The sequence below is a fragment of the Megachile rotundata genome, chromosome 15 (assembly GCF_050947335.1).
Source record: "Megachile rotundata isolate GNS110a chromosome 15, iyMegRotu1, whole genome shotgun sequence".
NCBI classification, from domain to species: domain Eukaryota; kingdom Metazoa; phylum Arthropoda; class Insecta; order Hymenoptera; family Megachilidae; genus Megachile; species Megachile rotundata.
Window position 1 is genome coordinate 13,071,490 of NC_134997.1, and position 26,778 is coordinate 13,098,267.

General features: G+C 43.0%; 1 protein-coding gene across 5 annotated transcripts in view; it reads right to left on the reverse strand.

Annotated features, from left to right (window-relative positions):
• The window catches only part of LOC100882037 (disintegrin and metalloproteinase domain-containing protein 10), a 120,314-nt gene that overhangs the window by 17,019 nt on the left and 76,517 nt on the right, over window positions 1-26,778 (reverse strand). For 4 of the 5 annotated variants that reach the window (XM_076540209.1, XM_076540208.1, XM_076540207.1 and 1 more), the window contains exons 5-8: window positions 10,808-11,078; window positions 8,915-9,073; window positions 7,507-7,691; window positions 2,896-3,036 (exon numbers count right to left, since the gene is read on the reverse strand). In XM_076540209.1, the coding sequence (XP_076396324.1) occupies window positions 2,896-3,036; window positions 7,507-7,691; window positions 8,915-9,073; window positions 10,808-11,078 (756 nt within the window). Of the gene's footprint in view, window positions 1-2,895; window positions 3,037-7,506; window positions 7,692-8,914; window positions 9,074-10,303; window positions 10,500-10,807; window positions 11,079-26,778 lie in introns of those variants that run through there. The other variant, XM_012285832.2, reaches the window with a different exon arrangement.

The following is a 26,778-nucleotide window of genomic DNA, read 5'->3' on the forward strand; positions in this document are numbered from 1 at the left end:
AATGAAATGGCCCCGGGGCTTCGCCAGGAATTATCGAGCTTCGCATTCCGATATTCGATATCTCTCGTAACGAGCTGTTGTACTTATCTTCGTCGATCCAGTTTCCTGGCTACTAAAGAACGACTCGCGGAAAAATAGATTGTCAGACTTCTGAAAATATCCCGGTATAAATTGTGCACACGGTGTCGTGTGGTACAACTTCGTAACTCGGAATAATTCGTAGTTAAATAACGGTGTTTAATTTAACTCGTTTTAATTCAACAAATAACGTTCTGTTGATAAAGAACGTTACGATCAGAAACGAGGTCAAAGAAGAAGGATATGTGCTTTTAATTATTGTACAATTAGTGTAATTAATCCATGTTACAGTGCACGGTAATGGATTGCTATTACTGCTCGGGCGATCAACGCGTTAATTATTGTTATAGCGGTCCGTATCAGACGTGTCCATTTTGACTGTGACAGCGAACGCGTTAAGCGGAACAGCACGGTTGTTAATCAGACAAATGCGATACTAAAATCAGTCAAGTAGATCAAGTATTTCTAACTAGACAAATGCGACGTGTCCTCTCGCGCTCAGCCAAGTAGAATGGTCTAAATTACAGTCAGACACGGAGAACAGATGTGTTCATAGACCGTGGAGTAGAATAGCGCTATATTTGGTCTGACGAATCAAACACGTTGCTTCCTAATTAAATGTAAACCTGCTAATACCAAGTAATACATAACGGGTACAATTGGAGGACGTCAAATTTACGAATGCACTGCGGTGATGGAATTTTTAACCCCTTGTACTATCTGTCAGGTGCGTCAGTCAACTGACTAATTACAGCTACAATAAACAGACAACAAATTTGAAATGTCAATATGTTATTATTTGACTATGCAAATTGGACTTGAATTTGAAATTGAAGCGTACTAAAAATTCAAATAAAATTCATCACAGTCGAAGTACGAGCGCGTCAGACTCGTCAAAGTAGTGCAATCACGCGACAGATACAAAGAATTTCTATAGTCTTGTTCGCATAATCGTAGCATAAGAATGATTACAGCTAACGCGTGAAAATTGAGCACGAGACATAATTTCCTTTGTTAATTATCGGTCTAGATGCAAACATTTCGATGAACATCGCAGTAATCGGTAGACAATTGAATTTCAAACATAGACCGATAGGCTAGACATAATTCAGATTCGTGTTTTAACACGGCCGATAATGTGCAACATCAACGCGACATAATTATAACGTCTATAAATTATACGGCACAATTGAGCAACGTACTCTGAATCAGAGCTCAATTTTCGCGCGACAGGACAACAACGCGCGAAACAATTGTATTTATGGAGGAAAATAGACACGATTAGGTTTTGACAAATTGTACAAACGACGGGGATCACGAATGGCCGAACGTTGGCATAAATTTCGCGCCGAAGAATCGTCGGGTCGGCCGTCGATAGAAATACAGGCTGACAGATCAAACGAGGCAATTCGCTAAATCGAATGAAACTATTCGAGTAGAAAATTGCGACTCGCTTCGCTAAAGTTTTGCTCGTGAATTTGATAAATCGAACGATATAAAATTTCTCCTCTCTATACGCCAGAAATATATTCATTGATCATCCTTCAGAATTATTATTTCCTATCTCTGTCGATGAACGATCGTCTTTCTACGACTCCTCCAACATTTTTCATCGGGAATATCCTTCAATTTCTAGATAAGTTCAAATTTTTAGATAACTTCAATTTCTTTAGAACCCGAAGTTAGCAGTTTGGCCGCTGTTGGAATAATTATTAACTCAACGTGAAATTGACCCAAAGTACCGTCTTTGAGTAAATCGCGAATGTTTTGCAGCGAAACTCGACTCTAAGTTACACGGCAAGTGTGACATGGAGATATTCCTGAATACAGTCTCTAAGACCGGCTGCTCTATTGACAGATTGAGACAAAGAGCTGGCTTAAATCAGTCCGAAGGAACCTCGAAAGCAACTGAATATATCACAAACCAAATAACCTGAACTTCGAGAACTTCAACCGCATTGATCTGCGACTCATTAGCGTTGGAGATACGCCATAGTAATAATTAATCCTGCACTGGAACTTTCCGCAGAAACTTTGCGATACAGTCACCTATCTTTTTCCAAAGGAAATATCGTTTGATCACCTTCTACTGTTACAAGTATGCTCACACGTATCGACATTCGATAAACTAGTTCGTCAGGTAGCTCTCTGGCACCCGTTCAATAACGGTGGCAATAAATTTATGACTCGAAAGATGCGAGCTTAACATACCGTGGCAAAGATTTTCGCAGTTTTTCGATTAGAGGTAAAAACGCGGATGAAAATTGCCGAGGGAACATAAATTCCGGCGATAAATCAAAAGCAAGGAAACGTCGCTGGTTCCGTTCGACGTTTACGAGGGTTGGCTGACCAGGGGCGAGAGAAATCGAGGAAAAGGAAGCTGGAAACGATTAACGGGCTGCAGAAGCAGCATCCGGGCTGAAAGAAAAGAGGAGTGGTTTTTCTTGCGGCATCGCGTGTCCGCTTTCACTTCCGTGATCCAAGCTTCCCGCGCTTATCATGTCCCATGTATGTATGGGGTTAACAGCTAGCAGAGGGAGCGCAAAGTGTTTAAAGTCGCAGTGAAGAGCATTCGTGACGCTCGAGACGTGTTTCATTAAAGTCGAAAAGCCGTATCAAGCCGCTTCATCGAATCGTATTGCGCGCTTCACGCCAGCCAGCGTTTTAATTAACGACCCGCCGGCGGAGAGCACGTTCAAGGGTTTCATCGGAAACAAAATCCGATGTTTTGAGAGGCGGCATAAACCGACGATGGACAGACCAAGTTTCGAGGAGCGTCATAAGGTGTTTGCGAAGGACTTTGGAAAATCTACTCACCGGAGAACAATTCCAGGAACTCTTCGACGCCGTATGTACCGGTGAATCTGTAAGTTGGGTCGTTCAGAGCTCCCTCGCCGTGAACCTTCACGCGTTTTATCATGAAACTGATGTTATCCGGTTGACCGTCTTGATTGAAATCTGCGGAGGAAAGAAATTATCACAAGTAGGCACGCTACAGTTGCATTTCAAGATATCGATTCGGTTTTCAATTTGAGTTCGCTACCTGATACTTTACGTAATTAATACCGCTTGAAACTTTCGCTATCTTTTATTGTTCGGTCATGAATGCGTCGGTACGACAGCGGTCGTGAATTTTGCTCCTCGAATTATTGCAATTTCCACGAACAGATTGGAGCGGATGAAAATAGCAGAATGTCGGGGCTCTTCAAATTAAAGCCGGGTTTGATCGCGGTGCACGCAGGTTCTGCGATGGACGGCGATACGGTGAAATTCATAGGAATCGAGAGGAACTACCGGCCGGGGTAACCGATAGCTGATAACGAAAATCACTGGTGCTTCGAACGAGTAATTTTCGGGTTCGTCTAGTGATCAGCGTATTCGGTCGAATGATTCGGCGGTCGCGTGGTGGAGGGCATTTAATCAAACACCTTCTCCGCGGGAATACCAATCGAAACTGGAAAAACGATCCCGTGTCACGCAACAGTGATTCCTTTCTGCCAGCCAGATTCACGCGAGGCGCCGTCGATCTCGTGACTTTTACGATCGCGTCCATAGTGTCTAGTTTACGCCACGACACCTGACACTAATTAAAAAGAGGATTCCCGGAAAAGAAAATTTGCACCTTGAGGAAAATCTGGAGAATCAATTTATGGGTAGGAATAAATCAAGAATCCTGATCTTAAAGAGGGTGTATAATTCAAGGAGAATTTCATTGGGAAGCTGGACGCAAACAGTTATAGCGTTTAAACGACGATATGATGGAACGTTTCAGAGAGCTATTAAGTATTGAATCGAGCGCTCGCGGGAACGTATATGTATTCCCATAAGATTCTCTGTTTCCTTAAGTGATGTGGCCCCACGGCAACCATGGTTTCCGGGTCGCCGGCTCTTGCATACGCAACCAGCCTGCATAAACACCAACAGCAGCATCGTTACATCCATATCTTGCATGCAATATACATGTGCTGTCGGTAATTAACGCTAAGTCCATTGTATCCAAGTTTGATGTTGCGTTAATCAGCTTTGCCACTGTGTTCCATGGCTTGCCACTGACTGTGTCGACGAAAACATCGGACGGTCATGTTCAACTTCAACCAACAGCTTCTTGGACCGTTAAATAATGCAAACGGAACATTTGGGAACCGAGTAAAGTACTGGAGAACGGAGAACGAAGTTTAAGGCAGCAACGATGAAAACTTTATGGGAGATTCCCGCGAAATCGTTCAACGATATATTTTTCATAAGGGTGTTACAATTACGTACGAGAACGTGTGATTCGTTTAATTACGAATTAATATCGTGATTGAATTTGTTCTTCAAAGATGACTGCGATAAAACTAGGCTCCGACGTTTAAGTGGATTAAGACCGTTCGTAGTCGGACAGCTTTTAACGCTTTGCACCGGGAGCTTTTATGAAAATATGTAGTTTTCTCTGTGTAGCAGAGTATAACGTTGCTAATTTCGTTCTTCGAACAAAGGTAGCCATGATGAATCTAGGTTTTGACGTTTAAGTAGATTAAAACCGTCCGTAGTCGGACACTTTTTAATCTTCTACACGGGAAGTTTTCATTGTTACGGCAAGCGCTAGAAACTCGGAGTCTGTAGAATTTTCGTTATTACGAATTCTTTCGCTTAACCCTACTTTTTTATTATAACTGCTATATTGAAATAATCGTTGTAAGATGCGGTACTTCATGAATAAGAGAAACGAGTCAATCACTAGTCAGACATACCCTTGTGCAACCGTATAGCTTTAATTCTTCTCGTTCTTACATGATCCTTATCACACTATTTCGTTCAACAGATAATTCTAAGTCGAGTTAGATCTTTGAATAATAAGATTTTGATTCATGAAGGGTTAAGACACTGTCCGATGGTATGTCACAATAAGTACTATATTCAAATAATCCCTACAAGATGCGATATCTCATGAATAAGTGAAACAACTCAATCACTAGTCAGACGTACCCTTGTGCAACCTTACAGCTTCACAACAATTAATTTTTCTTGTTCTTACATAATTCTTATCGCATCTATTTCATTCAACAGATAATTCTAAGTCGAGTTAGATCTTTGAATAATAGAATTTTGGTCTATGAAGGTTTAACACTGTCAGATTTCACAATGAGTCCCAACAAAATATTTAATCGCAAATACGATTAAGCACAACATTAAACAATAATGCTATCGTTGGCTATTAAATAACCAAGAATCTGTCGTCACGTGAGGCTCGTGTTAAAAAGTTCACTCGGTTCACGTGCCGATGTCGTAAAAAATTACTTGGCAAACAAATAGTGGGGTAACGCGTCGCGTGACAGCTGTCTCGGATATAACGCTCGGAAATAAAGTTTCCTTTTTTTTTACGCGAGCTTCGGGATAAAGATCATAAACGCGGCAAGCAGCGTTCCACGTGTAATGACTGACGCTAGAACTTCTAGCTTCGATATCATCGTCACGATAACACGCTATCGTGCCAGCTTTTTCAGCTGCAACAGCAGAAACATTATTCCGTGCGGTGAACCAAAATGTGTTATTGTCGCGATGCTTGTATTCATCGCCTTTAACGTTCTCGCCGAGTTTATCGCCTCGCGTTCCTAAGAATTTTAAAGTCGAATTTGCTTCTAAATGATTGTCACGTTCGTGCCAGTTCTCTTGGATATCGAGCTGGATCTCATTTTGACGACAGTCTGTTTCATGGAATTATTAGTATAATTCTCTTCTCGCTTTTTTGGTGTATTCGGCATGATTTTGGGCGACGCTGATACACGGAAGATATTAGGAAGGATTTGCGGAAACTCGGGGAGAATCTAAGGAAAGATTAGCGTCTAGCATTCTAAGAACTTGAGGACTCATGTAGGATCTAGGTTCGGAATACTCATGGGAAGAGACACGAACACTCGTTAAGAACTTAGAGACAAGCTAATTATATTCTACGGATTCCTAGGAAATAGGACTTGCATCGATTCGGAAAGTTTCAATCGTATTCGTAGATGTTTTTGAAAACAAAGATATCGGTAGAAATCGCGAGCTATTTAACCGCAGCAATTCCGGATTTCTGGTTAGACGGGAGCGTTTAGGAAGGCGGACAGGTTGTACGTATCGCGATGCGAAGAGAGTTAATGCCGTCTAATCCGGAGACAAAAGGGAAGGCAGGTCCGGGTCGAGATTTCCTGAGGGGTGGTCGATCGGTCATCCGAAATGCTCGCGTGTAGAGATGGCCGATAATCGGTCGCTACCATCGCTTTGAAAGCTCGCCGGTGTATTCGATGGCAGAAGGCGGACAAGAAGAGAGAGGCAGGACGGAAACGTCACCGGAAAACGAGCTTTATCCACGAATCGTTGAACGGAAGAGATACGAAATTCTAAGTAATGCACTGGCCCGGTCCGCGAGCGTGTGCTCGCGGTCACGCTACGTTAAACATCGGCTCAGTCACGAGACACAAATATTTGCCGGTTGTTACGGCAGGTGGTGCGACGTTTAAGGTCCTTCTACGATCTCGTGTGTACATATGTGGGCGGCTGTTCGTCGAGTTTGCCCCACCGTGTTGCTTAATATTCGCGGCACTTCGCCTGACCAAATGAGATTTTCGTGAACGCTTTCCTCTGATTTGACCGGCTTTGTACTTGCGCGTACAACATGGACCGTCGATGCACAGCGTGATTATTTCCGGTCCCTTCTCTCCGCTCTGATGACGTAATCGTATTAACGCGTTGAATGGCACGGCACCGGGGGTCGACGACCGGTTCGACGCGTTTAATTTTGCTGGAACGAGACACGAAGAAAGAAAGCCGGTTTCGAATGTCGATGGAAATGCGTTGATAATCGGAAATCCCTGATATTTCTCGCGCAGTGGAAATAGCCTCGACGGATTATTAGCCCGGAAGGTAAATTACGAAATACCGAAAGAGTTTCTCGTGAAAGAGGTTGATCGCGTTCTCGATTTCTTTTCCGTTCCTACCTCGATAAACATCGTTTGAAGTTTACGCGTGAAGCGTGCGCGGAGTCGCAATAAAGTTCCGCGAAATCAATCGGTCAACGTCAGACACAGAAACTGACATTAATCGGTCGCAGCGTAGAAAGGAACCACAGCAAGGTTAAGGAACATTCATTTCCTTCTCGGCCCCCCTCAACGATCGTCGCTGGCAGAAAGTTAGTTTAACTGGAAGGTCCGGGGAAAGTTTTAATTGGTTTACGAAGTTATTACAGCGGAATGAGACAGAAGACGCGCGTCTGTTCGTTTCTTGAAAGAGAAGGAAGGGAAGAAACGTTGCCGATTCCTGTTCCAGGAAGACGAAAGAATTTTTATTGTTATCCTTGTTGTTCCACGACTTCCCTCGATATTAACGATAAACCTTCGCTACCGAACAGTTTATGAAATTTTCAAAGTTCGCAAACATTTTTCAATCCACGAAATGTTTCCAACTCACCTGTGTACCTGTAAATAGAGTTGACGCGTTGCACGTGACGCGTCATCACCTCGATACACGCCTCCTCCGACTTATAATGATCGAAGAACGTGTGATCCGCCTGCAGATACAACATGCAAGTGGTTTTCTTCGGATCCACGGACGTTCGTTTCCGGAGAACTCTCGAGTACCTCTCTCTGTATAATCTGGCGCCAAAAACAGAAAGAACAAACGATGAATAACCGAGTTACGGGCTGATATAATTTGTAAAAATTCCATTGCCGTCAATTCAAAGCAGCGCACTTCAATTTGCTCATATTTAAACGAATTTCTATCGACCTCCGCCCGATTGCAAATTCTACTTCATTCGATTTTGGAACGCGTTCGTTGGTCGAAAATCCTCTCTGTCACCGGCGAGAAATTAAATTTTTAAATTTCAAATCTCAAAGCCTCGGCCGCGAGATAACAAGATTCCGACTTCAAAGGCGGAACGCGAATTTCCAATTTACATTTTTCGATCGGTCCACTGACGGACGAAACAAGAGCGACCGATACGCGATCGACCTTTGCGGTCTCGGCGACAAATCAAACTCCTAGTTTTTTCCCCGAAAAAGAATCGATCACAGGAACGAACCGATAAGGATATAAAGGGATATATAACTCGGTCGTGGCAACGTTAAATTGGATTCGATGGATAATAGTGTTTGCTCTCGATTTTTGACGTTCTCGACGTCAGATAATCTGGCTTCTCTTCCCTGGCGGAAATAGGTGTGCTCTTTAAACGGAAACGCAAGCAACGTACGGCAAACACTTCGAGCGAACCAACGATAAGTAACCGTTGCGCTTTTCTTCACGACTCTGGCAACTTTCTTCGGCTCTGACTTTCCGGAGAACCCTGCTAGAATATTTCATCGACACGTTCAACGAGAGATAACCGAGAAAAAGCGTTCGTCGAAAATTTCTCGTAAAATTCGCCGTTTAAAAGTGGCACTGCTTTAACGGCGCTGGAAGATCCGATCAAGCATCGCATCGAGTATTCATCGTCGTTACGAATTATAAATGCGTCCAATCTTTTTTAGACCTATTCGTCTTACTCGGTTACAGCCTATGTGATATATTGCTTGCAGTTTCTGTTTTAGCGTGGAACAATTTTTTACATATTTGAAAGGTTCGCCGAAATAAAAATAGCTGACATTTATTAGAAATACGGTTATTAAATTACAGGCAGAAAAGTTTATTCCTGATCGGATTTCCCGCTGACTTATTAACACTGAGTGACAGGTCATATCTGGGTGACGTTCAAATTTTCATGTTCCATCGCTTATTTTTGGTAAAACCTGGATAAGGACTTATTTGTTGCTATCCTCTATTTGCATTTAATCTCGTGTACAATAGGAAATAGAAAATGAAGGCGTCCGAGGAAACTTACTTGTCGAGGAGCTCCAAATTGTGGGAGCTCGCCATGGGGTCCTTCTTCCTGGCGTCCTTCGGATAGAAACCGGGCTTGGCCCGAGACTTCCCCTCGTTTAGGTGTTGATAAAACGGTCGCATTGTGTCCCCGAGATATCCACTCCACGTTCTGTTCGTTCTGCAAACGATTTTTCTTCGGTAAAGCGTTCGGAAAACTACAGAGCCGCCAGTGAATCCTTCATGGTGAACCGATCAGACTCGGCTAGGCTGGGATAAACGAGAGAAATCGTTGGGAGTGCGTCCAGAGGAGATAAGGGTGACATATGTCGAGTAATAAGTAACAGGCAGAGGGCCAATTTACTTGGTGGATTCTCGTTACCGGCCAGAGGAGACCCTTCAAATCGTTTGCGTTCGCTTTCCAAGGGTTTGTCAGAAACGACGGATCCTTAAGATTAACTACTTACGCCGTTTCTTTTTTTCCTTCCTTCCTCCTTTTTTTTATACCGTTCTGTTCTTTACGAGTCTTTTATACAGCAACGTAACGTCGTCCTTTTTTATGGGTTTTTTAGCGTGTTCGTTTAATTTCTTCGTAGCACGTGACGGGACTTTGCAAAATTCACTGGTTGCACGAGATACGAGCGCTTAAAGTATTTACGGGCTGCTCGCACTGTTTCATCGGCTTCGATATAAAGGCAGAAACGAGAGATTGTTCTGCCGGGATATTTACTCGAATTCTGTTTCCTTCGCGAATGGAATAACGAACGAGCTATTTATCTCTAAAAGACGATAGTTCATTAATTCCGGGTATCTAGGAGTTCGACACGCGTAATTATTCATCCGCGATTCGAACATCAAATTTCTTGATCAAAGGTACGTGTATCTGATTTGTAGCTAATTACCGATACAGAATACTGATTCCCCGTAATTACGAACGAAAATTTACACAATTGATATCGAAACAGATTGTTTATCTCTGCCAAGAGCAATTCTCCCATCTCATGAAATTCTTCCCGGAGCGCATCGATAGACGTTACCATTAGTCCGCGTCAAGAACTAATCGAAATCAACCTTCGAAAACTGCCCCCTCTCTAATTGTGACCGCATTCCATCACGTCTGTCCCACGAAAACCATCGATTTCTCTTGCAACCCCTTCCGAACCACAATTTCCTTACTATTGACTTCGAACAATGATCGTTTCGTGATTACACCGGACTCTCGTTACATCGCCACCGTCAAATCCTTCAACTCGGCGATATCGCGTGTAGCAATTTAACGCGATAACGGAAAGTGTCACGGTATAAGCTGGAACGCTCGATATCGAGATTTCGTCGACGCGAAGGTGGCGATATAACGAGAGCCAACTGTGCTCCGACACGTTGTAGCAGCAAATCGTTTTAATAACCTCACCGTCCGAAGGGTGCATAAAATTGAAAATCTTGGAACATGTTTCGGTCGACTATCTTCGACAGAGCCATCTGAAATTCTATTAAATCGTTCGATAGATGCTACTTGGTCGATATTAAGTTTGTACTAGGAATATTGAACGTGTTAGATGATACAAGAAGAGGAGAGAGGTGGAGGATATTATACATCCAAATTGCAAGTTAAGCTCTCTCAAACGCGATACCAGGTTAAATTCAACTCTGACGTTAGATTGAATTTCAGTGGGGAAAGGGCTTTTGTGGGCTTCTTTGTGAACAGCGTGGTTTAATCTGTGAAGAGAAATTGAGGGAAAGAGCGTGAATTTCCATCTTTTTCATGCGTTTCAATTTTGGGAAAGTAGCCATTATTGGTACTGATCTGACTACTTTATTACACGAGACTATTCGTCAATATTTTTGTACTTTGTTAATATTTGTAGAAAAGAAACAACGGATAAATTTTTTTAGCGAAATTTGAACAAGTGCTCACCTCAGTTCGTTCAACGAATTCTCTCGCAATAGCTCGCTCGCACACGGATACCCACTATGGTGCGAAACGTTCACGTCCATCGAGCGATACGCGATCGTGTGGTGATGCATGGTGTCTGTCGTGTCTTGATGCTCTCCGTCTTGCCGATGGCATACGAGAGGAGCGTATCTGCTCGCTGGTTCGATGTAAATTTCATCGGATGCCGTGAAAATGGTTCCGTCAAAGAGACCTTCTTCCGTTACGATTCCATGAACCGAGGAATTCTCGTCCTCTGAAACAGTCGAATCAGTTTTCTCTAAATTCCATATCGAGCTAATCATAATTTAATTACTTCTTTATAATTAATCGAATCTCATTATCATTCTACAACATGTCATTGAAATAGCTTTTGTTCGGTCGATTTATTCGCAGATTTAATCTTAATTAGCAAGTACCAATGCATGGATAGACGCATACATAACCTTCAAACTATCACGAACGTTCCGGCAAAGTAATCGCAAACTTCCACACGCTCGGAATAAAGTCACGTTGTTCGATTTTTGGAGCCGTATGGAAAGATAACGACGTGGTCAGTGTCGATATTCAGCTCGAATACGCGTCAGTATGTTTCTCGAGTCAGCTCGGCCATCTTTTCTGAACATTGCAACCATGCTCGTAAATCGTGAGATTTACGCGTGCAAGAACCGCGTACGAGGGAATCAGCGTTTATATCACGTTTGCCCGGACTCATCCCAGGGAACTTTGAATTTATATTCGTTTGATTCGTTGCATCATCATAGAGAATCGGATCGATGATGCATACGAGCGTTTCAGTTTTTATTGCCCCTTTTTTCTCTCGTTTTATACCGCCCCTTTTTTCCGCCGTTACATCGTTTTACGGAGAAGTTTCGCAGGAATTTTTCCTACTAACTGGTATTCGTTTAAACGCGATACTATTTCTGTATATTCGACCAATTTCCCTGCTTGAACATTCATGGCAATTTAAAATCGTTTATCGGTAGTATGAATACATAAGTGTGCTAGGATGGTTTACGTGCACGGCGAGACGCGTGGTTCAATATTTAATTGCAGTTTAATATTGAGATTAAACATCCATGGTCATGCATTATTCAGCATTCGATATTTACTTGGAATTTAGTATGGTTATCGAACGTACTATTGCGCGGCTACGTGCGAAGACTTAAATCCGGAAAAACTAAATTATCTGCATATTCAAAGAATATCTTCACTTAAACAAATTTCGTTTAACAGTCTGAAATCCTTTCCTAACAAAATTCGGAATTGTCTAACATACGCAATTGCGTTACTCGCGCAGCATCTAAAGCATCTGTTTAACATTCAAAACTGTCCGCGTTCAATTTCCATGATTAATTTTCATCTACCAATTAAATAGTTCGAATTAGTCAGAAACAGATTCTAGCTAGTCGAATTTCACCGTTCGGGGTATTTTCCGTGGGCGTCTGCCCGTTCGAATAATTGGATTTTTAATGTGCCAACACCGAGTGTCTTTCAAATTTCGGACAATCGATTAATTGAGGCGAAATGAAACAGTGCCTCGAATTTCGTCAGTTCTCCATGTGTCTTCTTTCAGAGAACATAGACGGTTAATTTCAGGTTAACTAATTATTAGGTTAGCAGAAATTTCATTGGTAATCCCCTAATGATCATCAATATTGTAATCATAAATTTCGACCTGCATAACGATACACCGTGTACACAGTTTCAAAGCGTAATATATTTATGCGACATTATTACAATTCGGATAACGCTTGCGTAATAACGCACAATGGCCGAAATATAGATCATAATTTATTTATATTTCGTATCGGTGCTCGACTATTTGAAACGGGGAACATTTCCGTAATGTATGCGTGGCGATAGAACGCGCGGCATTATAATACGGTAGCGGCACGATTTTATTTAATTGAAAATCGTTGTTCGCCGGATTAATCCCGAATAAAGACGACAGCGACGAATCCTCGTGGCAATTATACAGATTGAAAGGTAACCAATCACGCGGGCAATAAGTTAGCCAACAAAGATGTCTTCGGTTATCAATGAAAGCACAGTGGTTATTCGAGGATAGTTGAAAGGCCTTCGAGTGGAAACTATGTATCTCGATGCATCGGCAAATCAATCAATGGCCTTTTGACAACGGTGGCTCGATAATTGCTGGCAGCTTCTAACTGGATGGGCCGTGCACACCGGCCTGTTAGCAGTTACCAAAGTTGGCAATACTGCGTTCGCTATCCCCCATTACCCAGGGTTGTTCAGGCAAATTACAGAGGGGAGAAACGACAGAGGCGAAGGTTGATCAGGAGAGAATAGAAGATAGCGGTATGGATAAAGAGAATTCGAGAGAGGTCGCATGAAATTGACAAACGGAAGCCGCGTTCGGGCAACCGAACGAAATTGAAACGTTGACCAACAACGGACGGTATTTTCGAGTCTTTACAGTTGTTTCAGCGATTATAGTTTTTCCTATTGTCGAATCAATCGCGTTCCTCGATATTTAGCGCGAGCATAATACGTATTTGTTTCATCATTGGCTGACTGGTCGCGTTCCACGGATGCAGTTTTATCAGCGAATCCAATTTCGTCGAATTATAAAGCCGAATCGGGAAATCGATGAATGTCCGGGCAAATCCGGGTATTATGATCGTTCTTTCTCTCTTTTGTACTAAAATATACCGAACGATTAATCGTACATTTCATCGACTATCGAGCGCCGAACGTTCAAAGATTAACTTTGCCTCAAAAATCACCGATAAACGTATTATTTATCAAGCTTTTTATCCGCGTATCTTCGATGATTAAAACCGAGGCAGTCGCCACAATTACACTTACGGGCATGTTTGTCGAATGGAAATCAGACTGAATGTGTTGTCGTCGAGCGAACAGCCAGACACAACCGAAAACGAGTATAGATTTTTCAGCCGGAGTCGGACCGTGGACGGATTTGTGAGCCACCAGGATTCCCGGAAAGTCGATCGCGTTAGTTATCGAGGTGGAAAATAATGTCATGAATAATGGACGAACGTACCGCGATATGTACTCCGTCGACGGGTTGGCAGTCGCATTGAGGGGCAGCCAGCGTGCAAAAGGTAGAAGGGAGCAAAGGGAATGGGAAAGTAACTCTACACAAAGTGCTCGAGCTGCTAGCTAATTTTCAGACGTATTCACCCGCTTACCGATCCTGTCTCGTTTTCTTTCACGCGCCGAAATGGTCAAACTCTATCGACACCCTTTTTCCTTACACCCTAAAACTGACAAGTCTTCAGGAGCGAAGATCAACAGCGCGAGACTTTCGGGTCACTGCTTTCATTGAACATCGACAGATCTTGTCATCTTGTTTGTCCATTACGGGGACAGATACTCAATATTTTTCGAAACATTCCTGATAGAAATTTCACTGTAGCTTCATCGAGTCGAACATGTAATGAACTTTTCAAGGATGACAAGAATCGAATGAGAAATTGGTTTATTTCTGAAGGGTAATTATTCGTATGTTGCTTGATGAAAATCTTCGAAACGTTATAAGTGATTATGTTATGAATTTAGGAAACTTGTGCAAGACATGGGAAAGGGGTGGTAGAGGACGTAATTCTGAATAAGATTTTCCTTTGCAAAAATTGTGTGTGACGCTTCCTTTTTGAATTATTAAGCAAAAACACGGGCCAATCAGAGCGCGAGGATTACGCCCAGTCGGCCATTATGCTCGAAGGCGTCGCTCTCGCGACTGCGCGCCGTGATTGGCGCCGAATCCTCGCGCTCTGATTGGTCCGCGTTTTTCTTTAATAACTCAAAAACGAAGCTTCAAAGCCCATTTTTGCAAAGGGAAATCTTGCTTAGAATCGCGTCCTCTACAACCCCTTTCCACGAGCTACACGAGTTGTGAGACACCCTGTATACTTTGTATCTTATCAAAGCTTCTAAGTAACGATTCGATAACAGTGTGAACTGATACCTCACGCAGTTACTCGATAGCCAAGTGAATATACAATTTCAAACCGTAATTTGAACACTACTCGTGTTTCAGAAATACCAAATATTTTCATCGAATACTCAACTTCAACGAAACTTGAGGATGCTTATACAGTTAAAGAAAACACGCTTTTCCAAATATCCCAGTCACAAAAATTGAAATAGGTCGACAATAAGTTAAATCAGAGTCCGATCACAATAATTTCAGTAGGAGCAAGTCCGGTTAAGCGTAAACGCGTGTATGGTGGCAGTGTTTTAAATGCAAAATTGACCCAGCCCCTCCCTAAACGACGAAATTTAATTACAACGATCTGTCGTCAGGGGAACGCAGCAGCCGTTCGAAAAGCCAATCGTATTTCGACGGGTTCGAGTGACCAACGCGTTGATGGAAAGTCGATAACGGGTTAGCAGCAGCCTGTTCTCGTTCACAAACGACGAGACTTCCAATCATTTCTCTTGGTCTGCGAAATCACTTTGCCCTGTTGACTGGTTTCTCCAACACCCGGAGAATACCTTCTCGAAACGATCCTAACGTTTCTAATAAGTTACTTATCGCGGCTCTATTATCGAGGAATCGATAGTTCTCTCTGTTCAAACACGTTGCATTTAGGTTTTGATTCTGAACTGGAACGGGACAATTTTTTCGTTCGAATGTTTTATTCTCGGTGGAAGCCCCGAAAGGTATTTTCTTGCCGCTAAAGGATTATCCCTGGAGGAAAATAAAATTCAGCCGGTTCCCTCTTTTCACGTAGCCCGATGTGTCGGCCTCCCTTTTCCCAGCCGATCGGATGTAAAATGCTGGATACGTAAGATGGAGAACGCAGACGTCTCTCTACGCTTCTGAAAAGGCTTCCACAGAAGTCCTTCGTGGTAAATCACTCGGTCTTGATCGAACCTCTCTCCGGTTTATCCATTTTCGGGATCGTGGGCGAAGGGATTCGACGCCAGTCGTGACATCGACGCTCCCCGATATGTTCTCTCCTTGCATCGACGTCGATCCCTTTTGGAATTTATGTGCGCCACGACCGGGCGAAATTTCCAGAAAATTTCGATCCCGCGTCCTTCAGACGGCATTGCTTTTCTCTGTCTAAAGTCTATCGACGTCCTTCCTCGGAAAATCGGAACGTTTAACAAATTGCCCTTCTCTTCGTATACGGTACAAAGGACTTTTTCGAACGCTGGCGAGCAGCACAATTTAATTTAGTCGGACAATTAGAGCCGAAGAAAATAACTTGGAAAACTTAGATTCAAAAACGTAGATAAGCTACAGCGAAGAAGAAAAAGTTCTAGAGCGAAATATATTAAAACCTTGATAGTCTTAATGACGGATATTATCGTGTGTCGTGCCAGGCACGGTTTCTATTGCGATAGTTCACGAACTCAATCTGGTTAAATGATTACAATCGGAAGAAAATCAGAAAATTCGAAATTGCGAGTTGAAGCGTAGAAATTCATAACAACTGGCAGTCTCGCGTGTCTGGCCATTCCGCGATATTCGACGAATTCGAATAATTACAAATTGAACAAAGTAAGCAAGTACGAAAATTGTACCGGTAATTACAAACCGGGTTACAGTGAAAAGTTAATCCAGGTACATATTAACGTTTCATAATTAATATTATCGCGAGTCTTACTGTATCTGGTTTCCGCTGGGTTACTCGATCCGCTGAAATAATTAGAGGAGAAAAGTTTACGAGGAAAGTGATGTAAATAATTCGGAATTACAAACTGCAGTTACACGGTAAAATGTTCTCTGCACCTTGGCAAATACGATTGTTTCTACCGTGTCAACGAAGATATCGATCGAATAACCGATATTCATTTTATAGACCGAATGTCCCAAAACGTGCAAGTCGATCGAGGCTTCAGACTCCAACACGGTGCAAAGCAATTAACGAAATTATTCTCGGAGAAATATCAGAAGGCTCGAGTGGATCTCAAACAACGTACGAACTTTAAATGCAATTTCACCGGCTGCGGCGTATATAAGCTCAATTTCGTCGGCGGTGCATTAGAGTCCTCGACCTGTCGGCGTCTCCCAATTATTCAAAACTTAATGCAGACCGTATCCACTCTCTCAAAGTCTATATATCCAGGCCGTGGAAGTAGATCTGGCTTGCAAAGTGACAGAGCGGCCGACACTGGCTACGTTTCAGCCAGCCTTTTCACCATTTCCTTTCACCCTTTTCCGCCTCTTCTATTTCTATTTCTTTCCGCCGGTACCACCCCTTACACACCTGCTGTTGCAGCTGCCTCTCTTCTTATCCCGCTGTTCGTTCTTCATTCCGGCTCGTTTCACGACCCCTTTCATTTCGCCCGCGTCTTTATCAACCCCTTCTCGCTCAGACGGCGCCCGGTTCTGTTTCTTTCCGCACGCAAGCTTTTTCTGTTTATCCGCGTGAAAGCTACTCTCTCCGGGCTTCGAGATTTCTACGATCCCACCGAAGCCTCCGCTCTTTCACGCACAAAACTACCCCTCAGACGCGTACGATGCAATCGCGAAACAACCGCCGCGTTCTCCAGAATTAAATTCCTTTGGCTGGCGCAATTTATTTATGGGTTCTTACGAGAATCTTCCTGGTCCGTGTATAATCTTCAATTTCAATCCACTTGAATTTCCTTCCTTTCCCACCGCTCCTGGAAAACTCTAGCACGAATTCATGGCCGGAGTGAAAAGTGAATGTACGTTCTCTCGATTCGGAATTTAAAACGAGTTTCATTGTTAATCCCACGGAAACTAAGGAGATACGATCGGACCTTTTCTATTTGCTTGCATCGAGGAGCTCTAAAGATTGATTAAATCCCAAATTCTCTGAGTAGCGAGATAAATCGACGAACAGACGATGCGCAATATGGTAAAAAAATATGAGGGAAGCATGAATAAATGTCACGTAGTCGAATCAGATAACGAAGTGCTTACCGATTTGAAAATCGGCGTCATTAATTTCCAGCGCACGTCGCTATTTAACCTGATTCGATAAATCGCCGCAGAATGTTGCTAATTACCCGATAATAATACCGGGCCGGTGGAAGGCTAATTTGTGTCGCCCCGAAGTTCACCCTGAATGCTATCTCCGCCCCCTTTTCATTTTCTCGCTTCTCACTTTTCCCCTGCCCGTTAAAACGTGCGTTGAATATCATCGTCGATTCGAGCGTGGTCCATTCAATTTGTCCGACGCTTCATTACCACCATCATGTTATCCGAGAGGCATAATTTTTCACGTCGAAAAAAGAGATACGTTTCTACGGATGATTACTAATTAGACGGACAAATAATCGCGTCGCATGCATAATATAACCCGCGTTCCTCAGAATTAATTTCGAGTATTAACGTGATCGAGGAACGTCGATACGCCTTCGATTTTATCGAGATTCTTTCGGCCGGAATGCGAAGCCCGGAATTCGCTCGTACAGTTTTTACCGAATAAAAATGTGTCATTCGAACATGATGGTTATAAAAGTTCCTCGATCAAAGCAATATTTATTTTCTGTCAGTGCATCGGGAACGGATTTTGTGGCGTTACCCACACGCCGGCTTTTCCCTCACGTGTGGCGCCGCAGTGTATTCTACCGGGATCGGTGGTTACGAAAATTAATGCTGATGCCAGGAACGCCCGTTATTTGGCGCCGGTTTAAGTGGTAAAACCTCGCAATCAACGCCGGTGATTGATGCGTCCCTCATCGGCACCCTTTGTGCTGTATCACGGGATGCACGTCACTCTTTAACAATAGTTTTCGTGCTTTCCACGCTGTTCCGTCATAATTTGTCGATAACAGCGTTCAACTGTTCACCGCAAATCCGCGGAACGCATACACGTTTTCGTTGACGAATGTACATACGCGGGCCAACCTGCGCGTCGATTCCGAACAAATCGAAATAATTGCGCCTACGATTTAGCATTCGAGAATCCCCTTTCGCTTATGACATCCTAACGCATGTTACAACAAATGTTACATTAGTTCTGACAGGAAAAAAATTCCCAACAGAAATATTCTGTTTGATCGCAAAAGTTGCAAATATCGTCCCCGAATAAAACAGTTGTAATTAGCGAAGATGGTGGCCGTGAAACAATAGTTGATAAGAATAGAAGAAGAATAGGAATACAAGATGAATGAACGGGAAAGAGGCTCCTCGAGCAGAAGCAGCAATTGGAGGAGAAAAGGAGCAGGTTGTAGAAGCCGATAAAGCTTTTTGCATTTTTTATTCTTTTACACGGTTATCGAAAGAACGTTGCATCTATATTCAGATAATAATACCGTTACCTTCGCCGTTATCGTTATCATCCTCCCTCTTACTCGTCGGTTCTAGCTTCTTATTTTTCGTCGGTCTCGTACGAGGTAAAATTTAACTGTAAATGGAAGGATGAAATTGTACTCGCGCCCAGGGAACGCAGGAGGAACAAAGTGTTCGTACCGTCGGCCACGGAAACCACGTGCACAATTTTCACGGTGGTACGAGTATTTTCTTTCCCGCCTGAAATGAACCCTGTAAACCTTAAATTACCTTTACATTCGTAGCGAGTTCGCTAACTTTGTTCCAAGAGAGCACCATGCATCGGGTATAAGGTATGTCTGACCGCGAACGTACTTATTCTACTTCGTGAGTAGCGCGAGTCCGTTATATTTAATTACATCACTCCAAAAACTGTTTTCAAGTTCCTGAAGAAATTTCTTGCTGTAAAACTTCTTCTGTACTTCAGAAGACGCTCATAATTGGCTCTGGAAAAACGCTTCTTATGTATTTAATGATAGAAATATTCGTAATACAATAATCTTCAGAATGCTTCAATTTTTTTCTACTTACTTGCAAAAAAAATGTTGAATACATCTTTTATTCTCTAAACAATTACCGGAATGATCCATCTTTAAAATACGAGAGCTGTACGAGGAGCATGTTCTACGGAACGAACTTTTCGTGTTACTCAAACAAATTCATATTCATTACAGCTACTCTGCATGGATCCGATGCTTCGGGCTATAATTAACCTTTCGAGCTTCGAATCTGATATCAGAGGGATTAAAATACAGCATGTATTCGATGTAGCAAAAAGCGAAACACTGTATTTATCGAGAATTAACTCGTAAATCGTCGCCATCTTGGATACCCAGACGTAGAATCCGAAAATTCAATTTGAAAGCGAAATTTTCGAACGGGAAACTTTTTCGTGAGACCTCGTCTATCATTTGTATCGCGTATAAATTGTAAATTTATGGAAATGTATGCAGCTATTTGCAGAAATACAAACAGAGCAAGAGCTCTCGAGATCACGCGTCGACACGAGCTGAAGCGAGGTGGACAGATTGGGGTCGAAAGTCGTGTACTTAGCTTAATTAATAAAGCTCGCGGTCAGGAACGGTGGCACCTTTTTTCCTCGTTTCTGGAAACTATCGTCGCTATTGTTTCCTCGTTCCTGCCCTGCGGACTCGTTTTACTAGCTTTTTGTTACTTCATTTATCTTCGAGATTTTTACGCGCGTATTATGCTTACCTCCGCTACGTTGACTGAATTTAATTAAAAGAGGAAGGAAACAAGAAAAGCGTACTCTCGATTCGCTTACCGCGTTAATTTTTTATCGTCCGAAACGATATTCAAAAATACGTTTATTTATTGCGGCAGAATTTCTAACGATGATTAAGCTGAAATATCGCGTTGCATTGTATTACACACTTCATGGTACTTCGGTTAATCATTACAATGAAACTTGATATAGCAATCAAGCGTAAAATTACAATGCTAATTACGCAGCAAATTGAGTGATTTCGACGGGGGTAAAATTGTTTCGAATAGCATTGATTTCTAGTTCGGTAAAAATGCCAGGGAACGTTTAACGTATTCAAATGGATCTTTCGGAAAATTGTCCCGGTAGAGAAAAACGTATCGATTGTCCAACGTCGTGTCACGAGTTCCCATCGAAATTGGATCGATCGGCAAGAAGCATCAATCGTGAAATGTTTGACCGCGTTTCGCGCGGATTTTTCGAGTGTATCGTAAACTCGATCGGCCAGTTAATCGCGCGAAAGCTCGCGTAAATCGTCAAACTCGATCCCATTGACGTTCCTCCACTCGTCGACGAATGAAAAAACAACGAACGGAGAGAAACAGACACAAAGAGTTATACGAAAAAGGAAAAGAGAACGCGAGCGGGTGATTCGTGTCGCGTCAAGAGCATTCTCGTGGACTTTACGTTTTTTTTCCTCCTTGTTTCTCGCGGAACTCGGTTCTTTCAAAATTCAGCCAGACACTGCCACGTTTCTGCGAATTCTGCGAGATTTTAGGTACAGAGAGACAATTCCGTCGGAAACGGAGAAAAAGAGAGCGAGCAACGAGTTAGACAAGGGTTCGCAATTTTGATGGCTAGATACGAGTCGTGACCATGAAGCTGATGGGAATCTCTGACACATTTTGTGGATCAGCGTTTTCGCCGCGATTTAAGCGGCCCTGTTCTCCGAAATATCGAATAACGTTAGATGTTTCATCCGAGTTCAATTACTTGTATTTCCTCGATAATTGCTCCCTGTCGTTTAAGACAACCGACGAAAGAAGCTGCGAAGTTATCGGCTCTCCGTTGCAGCGGGTTTCTCAAATTTATAGGTCCAATTTAAATCCACTCCCGTTCAGGTTTACCAACTTCCGAATAACCTGATATTCCCTAGCAACCGGCACTCTGCAAACTAGTTGTAATGCACAGAGCAAATAAAGATCGAATTTCGATAACAGTCCCAGGTGTATTGCGGCTCCGCAATGGCATTCGGTTTTCGTTGAAAGTAAAACCCGTTGTCAAATGTTGCTTGAACCGATCCCGTTCTTCGTCTTCCTCCAAATATAATCGCCGTGAAATCGACACCGAAAGAAACTACAATAATTCTTGTGTTTGACTGGGGTTCAAATTCTTTCGAAAGAAAAGGAATCGTGGCGAGCAAAGTGTGATTCGGAAGAGAGAGAGGGTTTCGCGTTTCTCGTCCGATAATTTGTAACCGTGGCCGAGTAAAATTGAATCGTCAGCGACCACGATACGGAAGGTGGGTCATAACCAAGGGCGATTCTCGACAGAATTGTCCGTCGCAAAAGTTCGATAGAGAACAGTGGAGATCTTTGAGATGAAATGAAACTGCGACGATCGTTTAAGCGGTGCGCTTTGAGGGAAGAAATGGATCAGACGGTTGTAAAATATGTGGCTCTTTGACGAGAAGAGAGAGGGCGAAAAGTTTGGAGAGCTTTCTCGATGGAAATAATTGACTGGAATTGTTCTTGAGAATATTTCTTCAGAGACTTTATTCAAATCGCGCAGATGTTGGCGAGGAGATATTTTGATAACGTAATTGCGGTTGTTTCGACGTCGTGACTCGAGCTGCGTCGATGCACAAACCGACGTCGCAAATGGAAGGCCAGATCTCGTTAAAGATTGTCCAGTCTCGTTAGGGAACAGGGGAAGACGAGTGTTTGCTTTCCCAGGAGATGGTGTGTACGCGAGAATGGAGCACGTTCGTTTTCCATCGCGTCCAGCTGCTTTGGCTCCATTATTTCCCCAGGAAACTCGAATTCCTGTCTCGATCTCTCGATCGCTGATTGCCAGACGAACGGAAAGTGCTTCAAAAGAGCTAATTCACCGACGGAGAGTTTGGAAAGTGTTCACAGCTTCGAGCTAGAACAAATGCCGATTCTTTGATGGAGAGTTTTTCAGATCGAAACGCAACTTTCGAAACTTTCGAATAGATCGCTCGGGAAAACGGAACGGTAATGCGAACGAATCGATTAACTCGGTTATCACGTGTCGTTAAAATTCCAAAGAGTCTACCGTACGATTCCGAACCGGTACGAGCAAAATTTTTCATTAAAGTTGCCTCTTGTAGCATTAAAGGAATTTTCGTTCGACTTTGATCATCGCGAAGTATCGTGCCAGTGGAAACGTATTACGGCCACCGATACTAATTTACTACGCGCCTCGCGATTGGAAGCCGATGAAAAGCGTCGGGGCGACGCGATTCTAAATGAAGAATCCCTTGCTCATCTCTCAACTATTTCAATTTATTTCCTCGTCAAGATTCCTCGTAATTCCTTCATCAGAGAGACAGAGCTACGTCGGACCGAGCATTATCTTCCAGAAGTGCCCAGGGGATTATCCACGAGGATCCTTCTTATCTTCGATCTTTCTGTCGCCTTTCTGACGGCCACCCTATTCACGAGACCCTGTTCGTCCTTCTCTCCTATTTCCTCTTCTCGTAATCTACTCGTCCGGTTTCTTTCTCGAGTGTTGTACTTTACGCGTTGCCACTTCGCTACTTGTTCCTCGTATTCTAACATCGCTCAAAATTCACAGGATCTTTTCGAACGAGGGAAACATTTTATGTCCGATACGAAATTTCCAGCTTAATAAACTTGGATATTCGATTAATATTAAATCCGGTTCGTACGTCTCTGATCGGACACGTAAACGCTCGATAACAGTTCGATCCCGCAGAAAAAAAAAACTGTCGAGAAGCAGATCAACTCGTAAGCAGGGAGAAGGAGAAGTGGCGACTTTTCCCCATAATACCCGTCCGGGAGGCAGTAAGTCGCGAACGTGATCCGCGAAAAAGCGGTCCAACCCCTGTCGTTTTACGTGATTCCACGAACTTTTCGGTCCTCGGCGACCCGCTTTTCGTATGTATTACATCGCTCGCGATGTAAACTACTTTAATCCAGCCTCAGGGGGTTGGTTTTCGAGGTTGCCGCACGGATTTTTCCACACCCGATTCTCGACCTCGTATCGCGGCTGTATGACCCTCTAGCGGGAACCTGGCCGATATTACGTTAAAACAGCCCTTCGTCCTCGTAATCCGACGGGGACGCTTACCGACGACTTTGGAAATTGCTTTCCTTTCGATGTTTCCTTCCAACGCTAGCATACTAGCATTCCCTAGCGACCAAATAATCTAACAAAGACCACCCTTAATTCCCCATAGTTTGCACTATTTTGAATTTCGTGATGCACTCTACTTCGTCGTCAATTTTAATCAAATTTATACTCTTCAATTTGTTCAATTGTATGCATAGTCAACGTGCGTCATCATGACGCTATAGATACAATGTGATAAACCAGACTCGTATTTTCAATGCAGTTGAATTTTTATTTCGATTCTAATAATAAGTCGAAGATGACTGCAAACGAGGTTATATTTTAATTTTCTTGTCTTAACGTCCCAGAAATAATTAGCTGTGAAGCTGTCTAGAAAAAAGGTTTTCTCCCTGAGTCAAACATCCTTCCATTCGAAAGAACCCCATAGCTGAACTTTCCGATGCAAGCTCGATCGAAACGATGAGTACTATCGATCAGGAATTGAACAAACAGAATGCGACGTCTGAGAAAAGAATCGATTGATGTTCGGCATGATTTTATACCGATCGCTGGTACATACCTTCATACATGCTATCTATTGAACGCATTCAAATGAAGTTTGCTTTTCAAATGGATTCCCCTCGCCCTCGTCACTGCACGCACCAAGTACATTTCCCTCGAATGCACCTTGCAAGGCGAAGTATTCTTACGGCGAGATGGAATTTCAAGTATGCGGTGCGCGAGAATAAAAGGTTCGCTCCGTTTATGACTTTTCCTGATCCGATCGATTGACCAGGCCCTCGATATCAAAAGATGTCCGCTCGAAATGCAGAACGGTGACGTTTAAAATGAAACGGTTACATATATTCGCGCCTATTGAATGCAGACTTTCGATAAAAATCCTGATATGTCCTGAACTTAAACGATTACCGAACAGTTTCACTCGAATAAAATTAATTTTAGATTCTTTCGCGGTTGATCCTGTTTATACAACGCCTTCTGCTTTTATTCGTACATGTTCACGTACACATAAATCCCGTTGGAAACACATTTTTTCAAGCAGCTTTTTCCGACTCAAACTTCCACCTACGAACTTCGGACACCCGGAGTTACCGATTTCAACTTTCCGTACGGAGTTTTTTCCGTGACAGAGTTTCGTGCTCCGCGTTTCTCTAAATATAACCTTCTCTCTCTATCGCAATCAAAAAGTCACGCAAACCCTGTCGAACTATTTATTAGCAATGGTATTGCGTGACTCTTCGACCAGCCGCTTGCGCCACCCTAACAACCGTGTTCCTTCGATTAAAAGATTAACAATGTGTCTGGACTAGTCAACTATTCCGGTAATAACGTCGTTTCGATCAGTTCTATTTCGGGACAACCATTCTTTCCCCGCATATACCCTCCGGTTTAGAGCGATTGAAAACGCGGTGCAACGAAACAAAAATCACTTCAGTTGTAGAAAAAGCACACCGGAGTCGATAAAACGAGAGGTTGCTGGAAATAAAGAATCCACCGGGAATAGTCTGACGAAGCTGGATCAAGAAGCATGAGCCAGTGACAACGTCGTTATTTCTCCACCGAGATTTCCTTCGGGACCTCGTTAGGATCTGTTTTCTATGACGCTCGATCGTCTTTTAAGAGGTTCCATTATAGCTGGCGTCAACCAGTTATAAAACACCACTGCATTACTGTCGCGTATCTGTTCACATTTTCTACGATTACTAATTTCAAGAATTAATTATAATTAATAAAAATTCCATTGTGCTATTCTTAAAAATTAAAAAAAGAGTTTCAAAAAATGTGATTGAAATTAATATAAGTGATTTATTCTTGAATTATGTGAAATATGGAACAGACTATTTTGAAAGCGTTTAATGAAAGACATAATCGTCGACAATTATGCGAGGGGAACATGTAAAGTTTTCTGACGATTTCATCGTGCAGCGTGAACGATTAGACGCTAATTAACGTGTAACGTGAACGGACTAATGACAAGGCACAGTCCCGGACAGCGATAACGAAATAGCTATCTTCCCGTTTCGATTTACCATCTTGCCGGGCATAGTGACCACTAATTTGCTGCATAACGAGGCCCAATTAGCGTGGGCTGATTGATAGAATCCGAAACTCGAGCAATTAAGCCGTCCACGGAATTTCATGATTTGACGCCAGGCTCCCGCTTATCGTGTCCCTAAAATCGATCCTGTTCAGAGCCACGAAGGAAATTGATACCTCCGCTAAACCAACCCGGCTAACGAGTTTTCTATCACGCGATATATTCTCGCGTGCGAGCGGAACTCTAACGACTATCTATCGAACGTTCGCACGAGATCGAATACCTCGTGCTACTCGCCGAAACGATCTTTTCGTTCGCTAATTAAATACCCCGTTAATGAAGTCGAGGAGGGTGGCGAACTTTTTGCGCGTGCGCGTTAAACAAAAGCACCGGTGCGCGAATGTATTGTAGCGAGTAATAATCGTCGTCGTTAAAACACGAGCGGTAACCGGAGCGAGGCGGTAGAAAAATTGAAAAGGTCTCGCTGGGATCACGGCAAAGGGACGAGAAGAAAAAACAAGAGGCAAGAACGAGGGGAAAGAATGAAGAGGGGACTAAGTAGGCGAGGATGTGAAAACGGCGGACGCGGTAACTTCTGAAGCATTTTCTGAACCAGGACTTTTCCCAACCGACATTTTCCTCCCTTCGTTCCCTTTGTCTCGTCCTTCTAATTCCTGAATATTCATGCGCGCTCGCCGACACGCGTGAGCGTGCATTCCCGAACGCTGGAAAACGCCTCGCGTGATCGCAAGAAAAATATCCCTTTCCCACCTGTTTTCTTTCGCTTTTATTGCGAAACATGATTTATCTTCCGACCGTTAAGCTTCTTCGTCTGTTTCGATAGCATTCGCGTTCCAAATGATTAACGAAGCTAATGCATGAATTTTAAATGGTGCACGAGTAAGTAACCAGTCGAGAGTGGGATGATTTATATGCTCGATTTGTTATCCTCGTGCCTCAGCCAGTGGCATTAATAGCGGCTTAATTTATGCCTCGAAAGTACCTTTCGTTGCTCTCGCTTCCTACCCATGCAAGCGCGGCTGCTGAAAGAGATCTATTTCGAATGTTTAAAATGATCTACTCGAACCTTTTCACAATATAAATCGTCGTTA